The sequence below is a fragment of the Empidonax traillii genome, unplaced genomic scaffold, assembly GCF_003031625.1.
Source record: "Empidonax traillii isolate 1590-97213 ecotype Southwest subspecies unplaced genomic scaffold, ASM303162v1 scaffold482:size1200881, whole genome shotgun sequence".
Taxonomy (NCBI): Eukaryota; Metazoa; Chordata; class Aves; order Passeriformes; family Tyrannidae; genus Empidonax; species Empidonax traillii.
Genome location: NW_020955675.1, coordinates 846715 through 860753, shown reverse-complemented (window position 1 = coordinate 860753; position 14039 = coordinate 846715). Strand labels below are relative to the sequence as shown.

Genomic DNA, 14039 nt, shown 5'->3' with positions numbered 1-14039 from the left:
AAAATAAGGAAGAGGAGGTTTTTCACAGGATGCTCAAAATCCTTTGTGAAACGCAACGTGTTTAAAAAAAAAAAAATGCCAACACTTCATTTCCAGAATTCTCTTCTGAAAGCAGTGCCTTGCTATGCTGTGTCCCCATCCTATTTAGCTCTCCTGGCTGTGCAGCAAGTCAGCCCTAAAAAATTAATTAACACAGAATAACCAGACATTTGATTTAGTTCTGCTTTTCAGTCAGGTACCTGAGGCAGCAGCAGCTTCTGATCCTTCCTCATTAACTTCTAGAAACGCCTTGTGAAATGCCTTTGCAAGGTAAAGTTCCTTGTTACCTGGAGAGGAAAGGGAAACACATTTCAAGTGGCTCAACAGTTAGATTGAGGTGTTTAAAAAAAAACCCCAAACACTGCCAAAAACCCCAGCACTATTATCCACCTTCTATACCAGGCAGGGAAGGATAAGAGCTTTGTTGCATTAAAATACCTTCTGCCAATACCTTTAATAGCACCATTTACCTCACTTAGATTTGTAATGCTCTCCTACACTATGGATATTAAAATAGCTCAGGACTGCCTAGAGCACCACTGTCCCAGAGAGGGTAAAAAACAATCCTTGAAAATAAGATTTTAAATACAACTATTGGAAAAAAGGATTATGACATTATATAGCAAATACTGAGACACAGAGAATTTTATTCCTGTGTTAGGTACAATACAGACTCCTCTAGGAAAATCAGGTCTTTTCTTTCTGCTTCCATTATATTTTGAAGAAGCTGAACATCAATATTTATTGCCAAACCCACTGTGGTACTTGTTTGTTTTTTTTAGTCTTATTTGTTTTCCATCCTTCTTTGTCAGTATTTTTATTTCAGTCCAAGCCTCCCTCTGCTTAAGTCAGTGAGTGTTTCATTACTTTCCTTCAGTGGCCAAAGGATCAGATCTACTGGAACACTTAGCAGTTCTAATACTAAACCAAGTCAAAGCCACCAGAAGCAGCAGTTTGAAATGTCTCTCCCCAGCAGATCTCCTTGCACTGAATTAAACCTCCTGCTCCAGCTTCAATCCCACCACCAAGAGCCCCAGATCATCCCCTTTGGGACTGGGGGTATAAAACACATAAAGGCAGATAAAAATTGCACCAGTTCTGAGTTTCAGTTCCACAGCACTTAACCCTGGTGCTGTGTCCTGGCACAGTCCCAGAAATACTCTGTATTTTCACCCCCAATGCTTTGTTTTGCAGAGTGTGGTGGCACTTCTGGAACTCAAGGTACATTTCTGGTCGGAGCACTTTGCACCTCAGAAGATTGGGCTCCATCTGATGAGCTCAGAGCCCCCATTTCTGACAGAACAAACACTGCTGACATCTGCCATCAGGTGGAAAAGCAGATCTACCTGTACTCAGGATCTGAGTATTAAAAAAAACCAACAGCATTTAAAGGTGACAGGAGCACAAGTGTCACTGCAGATGAGACCAACACATGCAGTCAGTCCAGCACACTGCACCAGCTCTGGCACTGCTGCTGCTCCAGAAGATCCAAGTCACCTCACAGATGAAAACTACACCACAACTTAGCAGAGAGACAAATGCCTCATATCCTAAACCAAGTTTCTAATCCCCAGAATATACAGAATGCCTTTATTCAGTGTACCATACGTATTTGTCACTGCTCTGAAGCCATTTTATTTTTTTAAATCCCACCAATCTCGTGACCCCAGGGAATGGCCAGCCAAGATCTCTGCAGATAAGTTTTCCATGAGAGCAGCACTTTCTATTTGTTTTCAATTTGCTGCCTTTCACTTCATTGGATATCTCTGTCCTTGGATGATGAAAAGAGCAATTCCACATCCCAAATTACTTTCTCTAGATTCCCCTCTTCATAGTTACACTGCCACATCCCTCTCATTCATCTCCCCCCGAAGTGAATGAATCCATTTTCATATGAAAGCACAACCACAACGTTGTCACTGGGAGTTCAGGCAGCTTCTCTCTGATGCACTTGGTGATTGTCATATCACTGACTGCAAAACTGCATATCACATCTCCTCATGATTATCCATCTTTCCTGATGGCTTCACTGGAGGCAAGGTGGGGCTCACCTGAGGATCTGCCATCACATCATTCTTCTCCAGCAGCCTCTTCAAATGTGGATTTTCGTAAGAACCCACACGATTTGATTGTTAACACCTCAGGAATTCCCAGGGGGATTTGGTGCCAAGGTTTAAGCTTTGTGCAGGACCCAAGCCTAGATCTCCATTAATGAGTGGGAGGGATCCGAAGCTCCCTCCTGATGTCCAGGACTCCATGAGCATCACACTTCATTTGTCACCACACTCCATCTGTCTGCAAACTCCTACTCAGCTGCCAACTGGCTGCTCTGCAAGTCTCATTTTAAAGAAATCATGAAGGTTTATTGGCTCTTCCAGCTTAGGCTGTCCCAGAAAAATTATATGGACGTCAGTCAAGGCTTCAAAGAGCCATTTACTGGACTGATGCTCTTCTAACTACTTCACACTGTGAAAGTAAGTCACTGAGATCACTTCCCTGCTCACTGCCATGCAGGTCACCTTGCATTAAAAGCAGCTGCCATTTAAGACTCTATAAAAACAGTGAGAAATATTATAATCATTTGAAAGAGAAGGGGAATTTCAGTATTGAAATTAGTTCAAGGGTAAATCTTAACTGGTGTCAAAATACTCATGCAGTGAGTTTATGTGCTGCGTAAATTCTAAAATGCCAAATACCAGAAAGCTGTTTCAAGTTTCTTTTGGACACCTGATGGAATCAGATGTCAGGTCTTTTGATGGAAATGTGACCTGACAGCCAAGGGGGAATGTCCTCCTACTCACTTTCTCTTGGGTTGCTCAGAATCCAGACGGTCCAGAAGGCAAAGCCGACTCCTCGACTTCCATTTTTCAGATTGAGTGCAAAAAGCACAAAATTCTCAAAATTGAAAAATAAGTCTGTAATCCTGTATTCTGCCTTGTATCCACTAAACCCACATGGAATTTTGCTGAAGTCACCAACATGCCTGGATCTGTTTACAGGATTAGGGCTGTTGCTGAAATTGCAGCGACTTCCCTTGACAGTAAAGCAAAAGCAACAGAACAGAATTCCTCAAAAATCTCCTTAGATTTCATTTATGATTTATTTCTTCCCACATTAAGTGTCCAGACAAAGATTTTGTTCCAATATCTGCATTTAAGGTTCCGCGAAGTGCCAAATATTCCAGAGGGCTGACCCTGAGATTCATGGAAACTTTTTCCAACTTCCCTGCTACCTGATGTACCACTCAGGTGTTTGTAAAAGCAAGCTCTGAACAATTTTTCTTCGTGATTTTCATTTTCCCTTCCTCCCTCCACATTTCACATCATGAAAATTAGAAATAGGAAACATCCTCCGTATTTTAATTATTTAAAGCTCTATCTCCACCGCATCAACGGTGGGGTTTTCATTAAAGGCATTAATTCAAAACCATTTTTTAAATTCTTAATTTACAAATGACCTTTTCATCCCCTGGTGGCACATCCCCTTTTCAGTGAAAAGCAGGCAAGTTACAGTGAAACTCCTGAATTCTCTCTGTACACTGTTCTGTACTCAATAAACAATCTTTATCTTTAAATGGCAGAGGAGTTATTTCAGTCATGCAGAAGAAGGTATTTTGATTTTATACAGTACAATTGTCAAAAATATAAAAATGGAAACAAATCATTGGTCACATGGATTAAGACACAAGCACCTGATTCTCTCTGCCAACCTCGCCATTACAGAATTAGTCCCTGATACAGAGATGAATCTTACATGGAATTAAATAAGAGCCAGGAGCTGCCTTTGTGCTTCCATCTCCTCTGTGCATCTTCCATTCTCCTAAGTGCTTTTTCTCAAGTAAATAATTTTATATATATAGACCAGAATTTATTGGAAAGCTGACTGTTCTTTGAGGTTGCAGAGAAATTGAAGGTGTTTTTCTTCAGAAGAAATGCTATTTCTTTGAAGAAGGATTTTTTCATTTATTTCAGTTCCTTTCATTAGCTAAGTCTGGCTTTTCCCACAGCCTCACTGGAAAAGTGAAATAAGCTGCATGATACACCAGAAACAGGATTTCAGACTTAGAAAAAAATGGGAGGATGTGAACATCACAAACATTGCTCTGGATGTTTCTGAGGAAGGTTTGACTTATTACCTGTACTTTGGATAAGCCCTCAGGTGTGTGACTGTTCCCAGGGACAGACAATGCAGAACAGGGAATGCCCCCATCAGCCAGGGATCTACCTGGATGGTTGGGCAGCAACACATGCAACAAAACAACCCCAAAAACACAGAGGGAGCAGTGAAGAGGAATAAATTCTAAGGACAAGGACAGTGGTCTCATCCTGGCTCATTTTGGGGTTCCCAAAATTCAGGTCTAGACAGACTGTGTTAATAAACTGCTCACCTGGCTCCTCCTGTTATGTAAAGATGAATCAACTTCTCAGGCATTTTTGGGTCACTTCAACAGAGCAGCTGTGGCTGCCCCAGCCCTGGAAGTGTCCAAGGCCAGGTTGGACGGGGCTTGGAGCAACCTGGGCTAGTGGAAGGTGTCCTTGCCCATGGCAGGAGTCTGGAACTAGATCAGCTTTAAGGTCCCTTCCAACCCAAACCATTCTGTGATTCTAGGAACACTCTTTAAGAGGTATTAAAAAGCATTAATATCTCATCCCCACCTGAATTTTTAAACATATTGGATATTTCAATTCGTGAAAATTAAGTGTGGATAACATATTGCACCAGGCAGGCAACAGCTGTGACTAAACTGCTTTTATCTCAGAGCTCTCCTTCCATCCACAGGTATCTGGGGAGATGACTAATTGTACAACAGCTCAATGCTCTTAACGCTGGGAACAAACAGCCTCCAGGGATCCAGGATGACAGCCCCTTGGTGTGGGAATTCCATCTGCCAGGAAAGCAGCCATACACTGCTCTCACCATACCACACTGCCTCCAATTTCCAGGGAGATCCAGGTCTGAGATACTCCCAGTGAACTCTCCCAGGTAAATAGATTTCCTCATATGCCTTGAGAGACAAGACAAGACAAGAACCTCTTACCAGACATGGCAGTGAGGTCAGCACTGCTGCTGAACAGCTCTGTAATTCCCAGCCCTCTCCACACTTCTTTGAGATCAATCTCCTGTTCCACTGTGAACCTGCAGGATGGAACAGAAAATCACAAACAGCCAGATGCGAGCACTACTCACTGGTATGAAAGATTCAACTTTCTAGGTAAAAACACCAAGATAAATAATGCAAAGGAGGAGGTTCACTGCTAGTGACACCTTCCAAAAAACGCTTACAAACAAATTAGTTTACTCACAGCTGGATCCTTTTTCTAACACAGAAGCAATCAAAAATATGTTAATGGTATTTACAGCCCTGACCATAAAACCTCAGTGCAAAATTATGCAGTAGTAATGGAAAAGATTACTTTTTATACAAGAGGTTTACTTTAAAAACTGCATTTAATTGTACAAATACTAGAACAGAATATCAAATGAGGCAAATAACAGCTGATTTTCACAGAGAGCTGTGGGCAAAGAAGGAGTGGAAAGTAAGAAAGATCCTCCACTTTCCCTGTGACAGCATAAGCAAAGACCAGCAGCTCTGAACAGGAACATAAAGCATTTCTAACTCAGCTTCTAATTAGTCTGGTGGCAAAATTGTAATTGGGTTTTGATTGTGAGTAAACAACAGGGAAAACAGAGAGCTGTCAGTGTGAATGCACATGTGAGTACAACCTGGCAGCATTTCAGGGGGAGCCTGCAGAGCCTTGTTCTAGGAAGGACAAAACAAGACCTGTCCTGAGGGCAAGATCTGGGGCAAAAGCTCCTTCCATTTCCAATCCCTGCTTTTCAAACAGCATAAAAGCCATGCCTGGTGTCAGTGAGACAAAAAAAAAAAAAAAGTCTCAAGTTGTTTATGCGTAGCCAGAACCAGACTGGGCAGCTGGAGAAACAAAGAAATGTGTCAGAAAAATAATAATAATGGCAGAAAATACCAGATGTCTGCAGACAAACACAGGGGACTGACTACAAATGGTTGTTATGGGGGAGTTATGGGTTCTCTGTAGAACGACCAAACAAATTATTTGTAATGTAGATGATGCTGACAGTGACTGGTTATAGCTATGGAATAACAAAATTTGTAGTCTGTAAGATGTTGTCAGAGTTTCTCCAGCCATTGAGTCAGAGACAACCCTGCAGCCCTCAGTGATGGGACAAAGAAGCGCCAGAACCAAATAAAATCAGTGTTTCTGTGCAATCTCGTTTTTCAGGATTGAATTTCCTCAGCTCCCTGGAAGAAAATGTTCTTTGCAGGAGGAAGAGCAGCCCAGAAGTCTGAGCAGAGCACAGCTCATGAAGAGCTGGGATGCACAACCCAGCATGTGCAAACTTGGCAGCTCAGGAAGGAGGAATCTGGACATCAAAATAGAACTGGATGAGAGTCAAGTGGATCTTCCTCACTCACACAGAAGGAGAAAAATCCAGCACACAGTTTACACTCATAATGAACTCACAAATGCCATGAGAAGCCAAAAATCTCTGATGGGATGGATATTAGTCATTACCCACAGAAGCATTTTAGGAGTTAGGATCTGGAGATAGTTCAGGATTGATAAATCACTGGTGGCATTGCAAGTGTTCATCTACCTTGTCCAGAGCAATTCCAGGACGTGCCTGGGATAAAAATAAAGGAGCTGGTTCTTGTGAATTTATTGCTTTGGCAGTTCTCAAAAGGGTCAGAAGAGACCAACAAAGATTTCAGTCCTGCAGGAAACTCCTCATGGTGTTCTGGCATGTTCTGCACATGGAATCATTTGTTAAAAAAAAGAAAAATGGGGAAAAAAGGCATTGTTTTAACGAATGAGATGTAGGTAAACATGAGATGACCTGAAAATAAACAACAGGATTTTAGGAAATGGAAATGTGTCCTGTGAGCTTTCTTTTCCTCCTGGAAAGCTGTGGACACCCACACAGGTCAAAACCTACCTCACAAAAAGAGAAGGCATAGGAATGTCAAAATTCAGTTTATAAAAATTTCAGTGCTGTGTGTTTTCCCTTCTGGGTTTTATTTCACCCCAGGATTAAATCTATTAATGTTTCAACACAATTTAGGCAGGGATCAGCAATGTCAAACTAGTAAAGAATATCTGTACAATATCTCCAGGAGGGAGTTCCTGCTTTTTTTTGTCATAAAAAGCAGACTAAAAAAATCACATCAGCTGTTTAAATATCAGATGGTCCCTTTATGGAAATAAAACTAATTACTTCCCTTCTCCCCTCTTTTAGTTCTGTCCTGTGGTAAATCCCCACTCCCAACCACTGTTCCAAATAATATCCCCCCTCCTTTTTCTCCTGCTCTGAAAAGCAGGGAGAGTTACAGATAAATTATTAATGAGCTTCCCAATATTTCAGCTGGCACCAGAACTGGCCTTTTCTGAGAAACAACAGGGCTGCTTTACACTGGGAAATTTAATTCCAGGCTGTGCAATCCCACAGAAACACCCAGGGTGAGGTATCTTCCATCATATCTGGATTTCTGTGCATTCCTTACAGTGATGTCAGCATTCAAAATCAAAGTTGACAACTCAGAACACGGAGCTGACATTTCAGCTCATTTCCCAGGCATCTGCTGTACCTCCAGACTTTGGGAATGCCGAGCTACACGTGCTTATTTGCAGTGTTTGGTGCATATAAAGAACCAGATGGTCTTTTTTTTTTTCCCCCCACAATCTTTTAGGTGCTCCTGATGCTAAAAATACTACGAAAAAAAATTGATTTCAACACTTCAATATCAGAAATCACGGAATAGTTGCAACTGGGAGCTGTAAAAACCACGAAGGGAAGTCTGAGGAACAGACACCGAAGAGAAGATTGAGAAAGCAGCAAAAAAAAATTCTCTGGAGAGTTCAGCAGGGAACTGGGATATTCTAATGAAATTTAAAACTTGCACAAGCATTAGATTCAAATGATGCATTTATGTCACTGAGAGTCCTCTGCAGTTCTTTATCTGAGCCTTTGGGTTCTGCAGAGAGCATTAATACACCACATCAGGCCATCTTTCTTCTATTTTACAGACATTCAAGACAGGAAAAAAAAAAAAAAAGCTGGCTTCATGTTTTATGATGCTGTGCAAACCTTCCAAAAATGCTACATTTTTTGTCTGATTTTTTAGATGCTCAGGATTCCCAGACTCAAGAAGGATCAGGGGACAGTGTCTACTCATCCAGCAGAAAAAAATGACTCATCCCAAAATGCATCATTTCAAAAATCACTAAGGGTTCTGAATGAGCCAGAGCAAGAAAATTCCAGGTTTTCAGATTGGTTCTAACTGATTAAATCCTGCAGGGCAAAAGGCTCTATTGCTTGACATCAATATTCTTACTTGGAGGGCAGGCTCTGAGGATCTGGAGCACTATTTTTACCCCAGTGCCAAGCTGCCAGCTGCTATCAGTTCCAACATTCCGGTTGGAATTTCAGCTGGGCTGTCCCGAGGTGCCAGAACCAGCCTGAATGATTTAATAGCCTGAAAACAAACAAGTAAGAAAAAAAAATCCCAAACAAACCCCACCAACAACAAAAGCAACCCCAAAAGCTCCACTCAGCTGCTCTGGCCAGGTGAAGAAAGGTAAGTTGTGGGTTTTTCTCTGGCAAGATCTTTCTTTCCAGGGTTCAGTATGGGCTGAGAATGGATTTCAGGGGGACAGTTTTATGCCTTTTATGTGGTTGTGTCTCAGGAACACCCAGCACTGGCCCATTCCATTCCTCATGGAAAGAGGACTTGAGACAGCAGGTTAAAAAAAAAAAAAAAAAAAAACGGAGGGATTTTTTTTTAATTTGGGTTTAGATTTTTGTTGGGGTTTTGAGTGGTTTTGGCGTTTTTTGTCTTTTAGAGAAAAAAACCCTTCAGGTAAAACCACTTATTTCAGCACTGTCTAAAGCATTTTTAAGTTTTTTTAAGTGTACAAAAAACCCCCAAGGTTATTACAGAGATTTGGGCAGACTGGAACACTCCTTAAGAGCAGATCTGCAAACTGTAGCACTGCCATTAGGTACCAGTTCCTCCTCTGCTCTTCAAATAATTTATGTTCCAGAGGCAGCTTTGTAAATTAGATTCATGGTCTGTTTCACTCCTATACAAAAAGTGGATTAAAATGTTGATCATTTTAGTCTGGGTTAAGCTGGAAACAATGATTTGAAAACGAAAATGAGAAAGTATAATTTAACAATTCGGTACAAATCTCTCCTTTGCTATTAAGAGGAATAATACCCAATTTCATTTGCACACAGATAATGCAGACAGAAATTGCAAAGTTGTGATTAACTCTGCTTTGGTTCGTCATTCAGGTCCTATTACAAATGTATAAGTTTAAAAAATGTTCACTTTTATAATTGGATAGCATCTCTCAAGATATAAAAATTTAATTTTATTCCACTGCTGCTTTCAGTTTCTCAGTGGACAGAGCCTGGAGGCCACATTTCATAACATGCTTTTCTGAGTCAGAGCATCAAATATTTATGAAGTGTTTATTTAGAGCATTGACAAAATCCTGTAGATCACCTCTGAATCCCTAATGGAAATCCAACACCTTGGGAGCAGGCAATTAATCTTTGGATTTGCTGTAAGGAGACTGCAGGACTACTGTATGGAATTCCAAGCTCCCAACAGTTCTCTTTTATAATCGGCAAACACTGAAGGTAACTGGCACATGGTTCTACCTGGTTTGCCTCTGTATAATCACAATTTGCAAGTGTTTATCAAGCTCTTTGAGGTTGTTGGATAAGAGAGACAGCCATTACGAGCAGCCCCAGGGCAGAATAAATAAGGACATTTTATGATCACACAAACCCCAGGGCTCGAATTCAAACCTGGGAACCTGCTGACAGAGAATCCTGAAGTCTCAGCTTTTGCTTAGAAGAAAAAAACCCCCCAAAAGCACCTCTACAAACTTAATTCAATCATCAACATAATGAATATGTTTTCAATGCCACTGGTGTATTTAGACACCCAAGATTCTCAAACGTGCAATTCACAGACTCTCCAGTGAATCAGTGGAGAGGGACTCCTGTTGTGGATCTCACACCCCAGGAATTCTTTTGAGAGAAGGTGTCCAACTTCAGCAGCTCATGCACAGGCTGGGAAATGTTCCAGGCATAAAAGCAAAGCTGAAGGGATGGAAGAATCCTTGGATTTTGCCTCTAATTAACATGTAGGTCAGGTTTGCCCAGGTCTGCAGAGGAACAGCCCGTGAGAAATTCCCCTCTCCTGTGTCTTAGTGGATTTTGTGAAGCCTCTGGGAGTTGAAGCTCCAAGAGAAAACAAACCCAAAAAATCTCAGGAATAGTGTAGAGTAGGTTCAGTTTGTACAAAACCTGCAATGCAGCTCTTTGCTGCTCTTCTGCTTCTTTAAAGAACAGTGACTTAAAGAGAAAAACTCTACCTATGGGGCAGCAAAAACACAGCCCAAAAACGCTGCTGTTCCCTCACCACTCTGCCTTTAGAGCTGGAAAAGTGGAATTCTGTCTCCATTTGGAACCAGGGCACGCTGACAGCACCAGTCCATCTCAACCTAATTTACCCTGGCCAGCCTTGTTTACTGTGCTCAGCTGCAGTTCAGCTTCTGGAAAGTGGTCTTGGCTTTGGAAAGGAAGCTGATGGACTGCAGGGAGCCTTAGCATGGGAAAATGGGACAAACTCTAATCTCCAACTTACCTGGAAACAACCATTTTAATGATAAAAAGGATTCACTACAGTTTATTTTTCCACTATTTTTCACAGTGCCACAAAACCAGAGCAAGGTGAGGTGATTGCACTGAAACGTGTGCTCTATTGTTACATAAACACTTCCATGAAATCATGCTGAATCACTGGCAGGACCTGGTGATCCAACTGTACATTAATTAGTGGCATTTAGTAGTAAACAACTCTGCTGCTAAATCAGGCCCAGAGCATGAAAAAATAGTTAGAGGCGGATGCAGCAGGATTCCAGAAAAGAAATTAAGTGGTGGATGTGAGCAAATTGCCACTGAGCACCCACAACCTGCAAAGGAACTGAGGCTGCATCCCTTCTGCTCTATTGTCTTGTTGTTCTATCGCTTCTCTCACGAAAAAGAAAGCAGAGCTTATCTCAGCAAAGAAAAAAATAAACCCAAATTGACTGGAATTACTTCCAGTACCACAGGAGCACCTTCTCACCTTGGTAAATACACTTCCACTTTCTGCTTCTTTACAGAATTGGCCCATTCGTTAATCAGGGAGGCTTTGACCAGTGGTTCCAGGGTGACCAGGGGAACCTCCTGCCTGGACAGGACGATCATCATACTGATCTCATCTCCCTCATAGGGGATCTCCAGAACCTGGTAGATGCCACCTGCTTCGTTGGAGCCATCACTGAACTCCCCTGTAACAAAAAAAAAAACGCCATTAGAAGGATTTTCTTTTGTCTTTACTGGAGACAGGGAAAAACAGAAACCTAATACTAAGCAGAATTTACTAAATACATTTAATAATAAGCATAAAAATGACCCTACTTATTCTGTATAAAATTTGTATTGGTTTCTCCATCACAGGATTTGAGGCTTACATTTGATTTCCTGAAGAACACAAGCTCGAGCAGTGACACAGTTAGGAGGTAATTGCACTTCTATGACCCAAATTCCACTGGTTAGACAGAGGAGACTAAAATTCAAGGCAGCCAAGACTTCCATGGAAATGGGCAGAGGTTTTTATTCAGGAGAGATAATTTTTCAGTGATGAGACTGAGTGAAATGCTGCCAATGAACACCACAGAACCCCTTTGGAGCTCAGTCTCAAGATATAAATGATCATTAGTTCTGCTGGTCAAAAAAACTCCCTATTTTACCTTTCCAAGGATATTAAAACAGTTATGAGCAAATATTATTCATTTTATTGTTTAGCACAGGACAAGAAAATATTTTTGTGATAACTGAGAATTGCAAAGAGGTTAATTATGAGAGATAAACATTCTGAAATTCACCATGTGGCACCAAACAGGTCATTAAAAATTGTTACCCAGTTATCACCTACACATTAGGGAAAGACACCAAAATCTGAGTCCCCTGATTGGGCAAAGAGCACATTAAAAATGCCAGGTGAAAGAAGAGACAACAGTTCAAATTAACATCACTGCAACAAACCCATTAAGCCAAGACTTACTGGCTTTAAATTGCCAAAGGTCCAACTCACCGTAGTAAAACTCTCCTTGTTGGTACATCATTGGAATTTGCACTTCACTTTCATCATCTTTAGTGAAAGAAAAAGTTCTTGTATTTTCAGGTCTGAACTGTGACTTCCAGTTGCCCTTAAAGTAGATTGCATTGATGAGAGCCAAATGAGTGAGAGCACCAAAATCTCCTGAAGACACAAAATCTTTGATCATACCTAAAAAGAAAGCCAACTGTCAGTCTGCGTGTCAAACTGAGCATTAAATCAAAACTTGAGACAGCTTGGAAAAATGCAAGAAAATAAAAAGCTGTGCTAACATGCAATTTCCAATTCAGATGTTTCATTAAATCTCAAATTAAGCTGCCAGTGTTTTGTAAACCTAAATCACAGTGTAGGTGCATAAACCCTTCCATCAAGCACAAGTTAGTCAACTTGTTTCTTGATCACTACTAAATATACCCCACAAGGAAACCACGTGGAAAAGGGTCACACCTGGAATGTTTACACTGGGGTTATGGAACCTTTCAGCATTTTCACCTCGAGGGCAGAATTTGTGCAAACTTTGGCTCCGCTCCAGAGATGCTCTGAAATGGGGGCTCGGTTTAAAGTGCACCCCCTGGGACCCCACCTGGGCCAGTTCTGAGGGAAGCTCTGCATTCCAGCAGTGTCCAACTGTCTCCAAAGCAAGGACTGACCATCAGAACACCCCATGAACTCGCAGCATTTGCTCCACTGGCAGCAGCTCTTGAGCAGCAAGAGGGAAAAGCCAACGGAGCACCCGCTCTGTTCATGGGAGGTTCAGCAGCTGAGCGGGGAGGTTGCTTTGCTCCCGCTCCTCCATCAGCCATTTACAGCACAATACACTTTGGTACCTGCTTCAGCTCATCTCAGATGGCTTGATTTCAGCAGAATCTTTTCCAGTTTGGTAAATTTGGTGCACTGACCAGGCTCTGCCACCTCTCTTGAAGAATGACAGCTTTTCCTGCTCACTTCTATTTTTAACTGACACTGCAATGCAAGGTGTCAAAATAAACACATCTCTCAGTCTGATTATTACTCCTTAATCCTTGATTTAAAAAACAAATTAATTCTGCTTTCTGGAGCACGTGATCCTGACTAACTGGTGTGAAATTTGTGTATCCCAGGGCAGGATTTCTTCCGGGTTGCTGTTTGTGCTCCATTTTATCCAGAATGTTCCAAGGAATGAGGTGTGACTGATACTGCCACACTCACTTGGAGATGGAAAAAAGAAAAAGGAAACATTAGGAAGGAAAACACTTCCAGGTTTCTGTTTCTGTTTGGTAAGTCATATTCCCTTATGTTTTTTCAGCCCCATCTCATTAACACACTAATGAAATGTGAAGCATTTTTTTCTGCCCAGAGAAACCTTTGACAGTTCTGGTTTCTGCTCTGAGTCTCCCATCAGGCTCATCCTGCTGGAACAGGAAACCTGCCTGTCCTGAACCCCTTTCCTAAGGAGAAAATGAGCTTCCTCCCCTGTCAGAGCTGGAGGCAGGAGGGGATGAGATGGAGTGGCCAGGGAGCAGCTGAGGGATTGTTACATCCCAACCCGGTGCCAGGAGCCCCCCAGTCTCTATCAGCCCTGCTTTTCCTTTTCCTGTTAAAATATCAACCCTCAGAGTAGGCCAGATGAACCAGAAGGAGCTGATGCTTTGATCCTTACAATGGGAGAATTAACTGCACTCTCTCACCTGGAGACTCTGCAGGTATCCAGGGAATGCTCCCCTTTGGGATCTGACAAGCCAAGCCAGCACTGCATCAAGCAGCTCTCAGTGTGCTTATTTACAGCAGCAATTTTGGGCTTAAT

The 14039-nt window shown here is 41.8% G+C and overlaps 1 protein-coding gene across 1 annotated transcript in view; it reads right to left on the bottom strand.

The window, feature by feature from the left end:
- SERPINI1 (serpin family I member 1) overlaps positions 1-14039 on the bottom strand; it is a 41928-nt gene that overhangs the window by 2462 nt on the left and 25427 nt on the right. The window contains exons 4-7 of the mRNA XM_027896145.1: positions 12233-12427; positions 11222-11426; positions 5078-5175; positions 240-326 (exon numbers count right to left, since the gene is read on the bottom strand). Of these exons, the coding sequence (XP_027751946.1) occupies positions 240-326; positions 5078-5175; positions 11222-11426; positions 12233-12427 (585 nt within the window). The remainder of the gene's footprint in view (positions 1-239; positions 327-5077; positions 5176-11221; positions 11427-12232; positions 12428-14039) is intronic.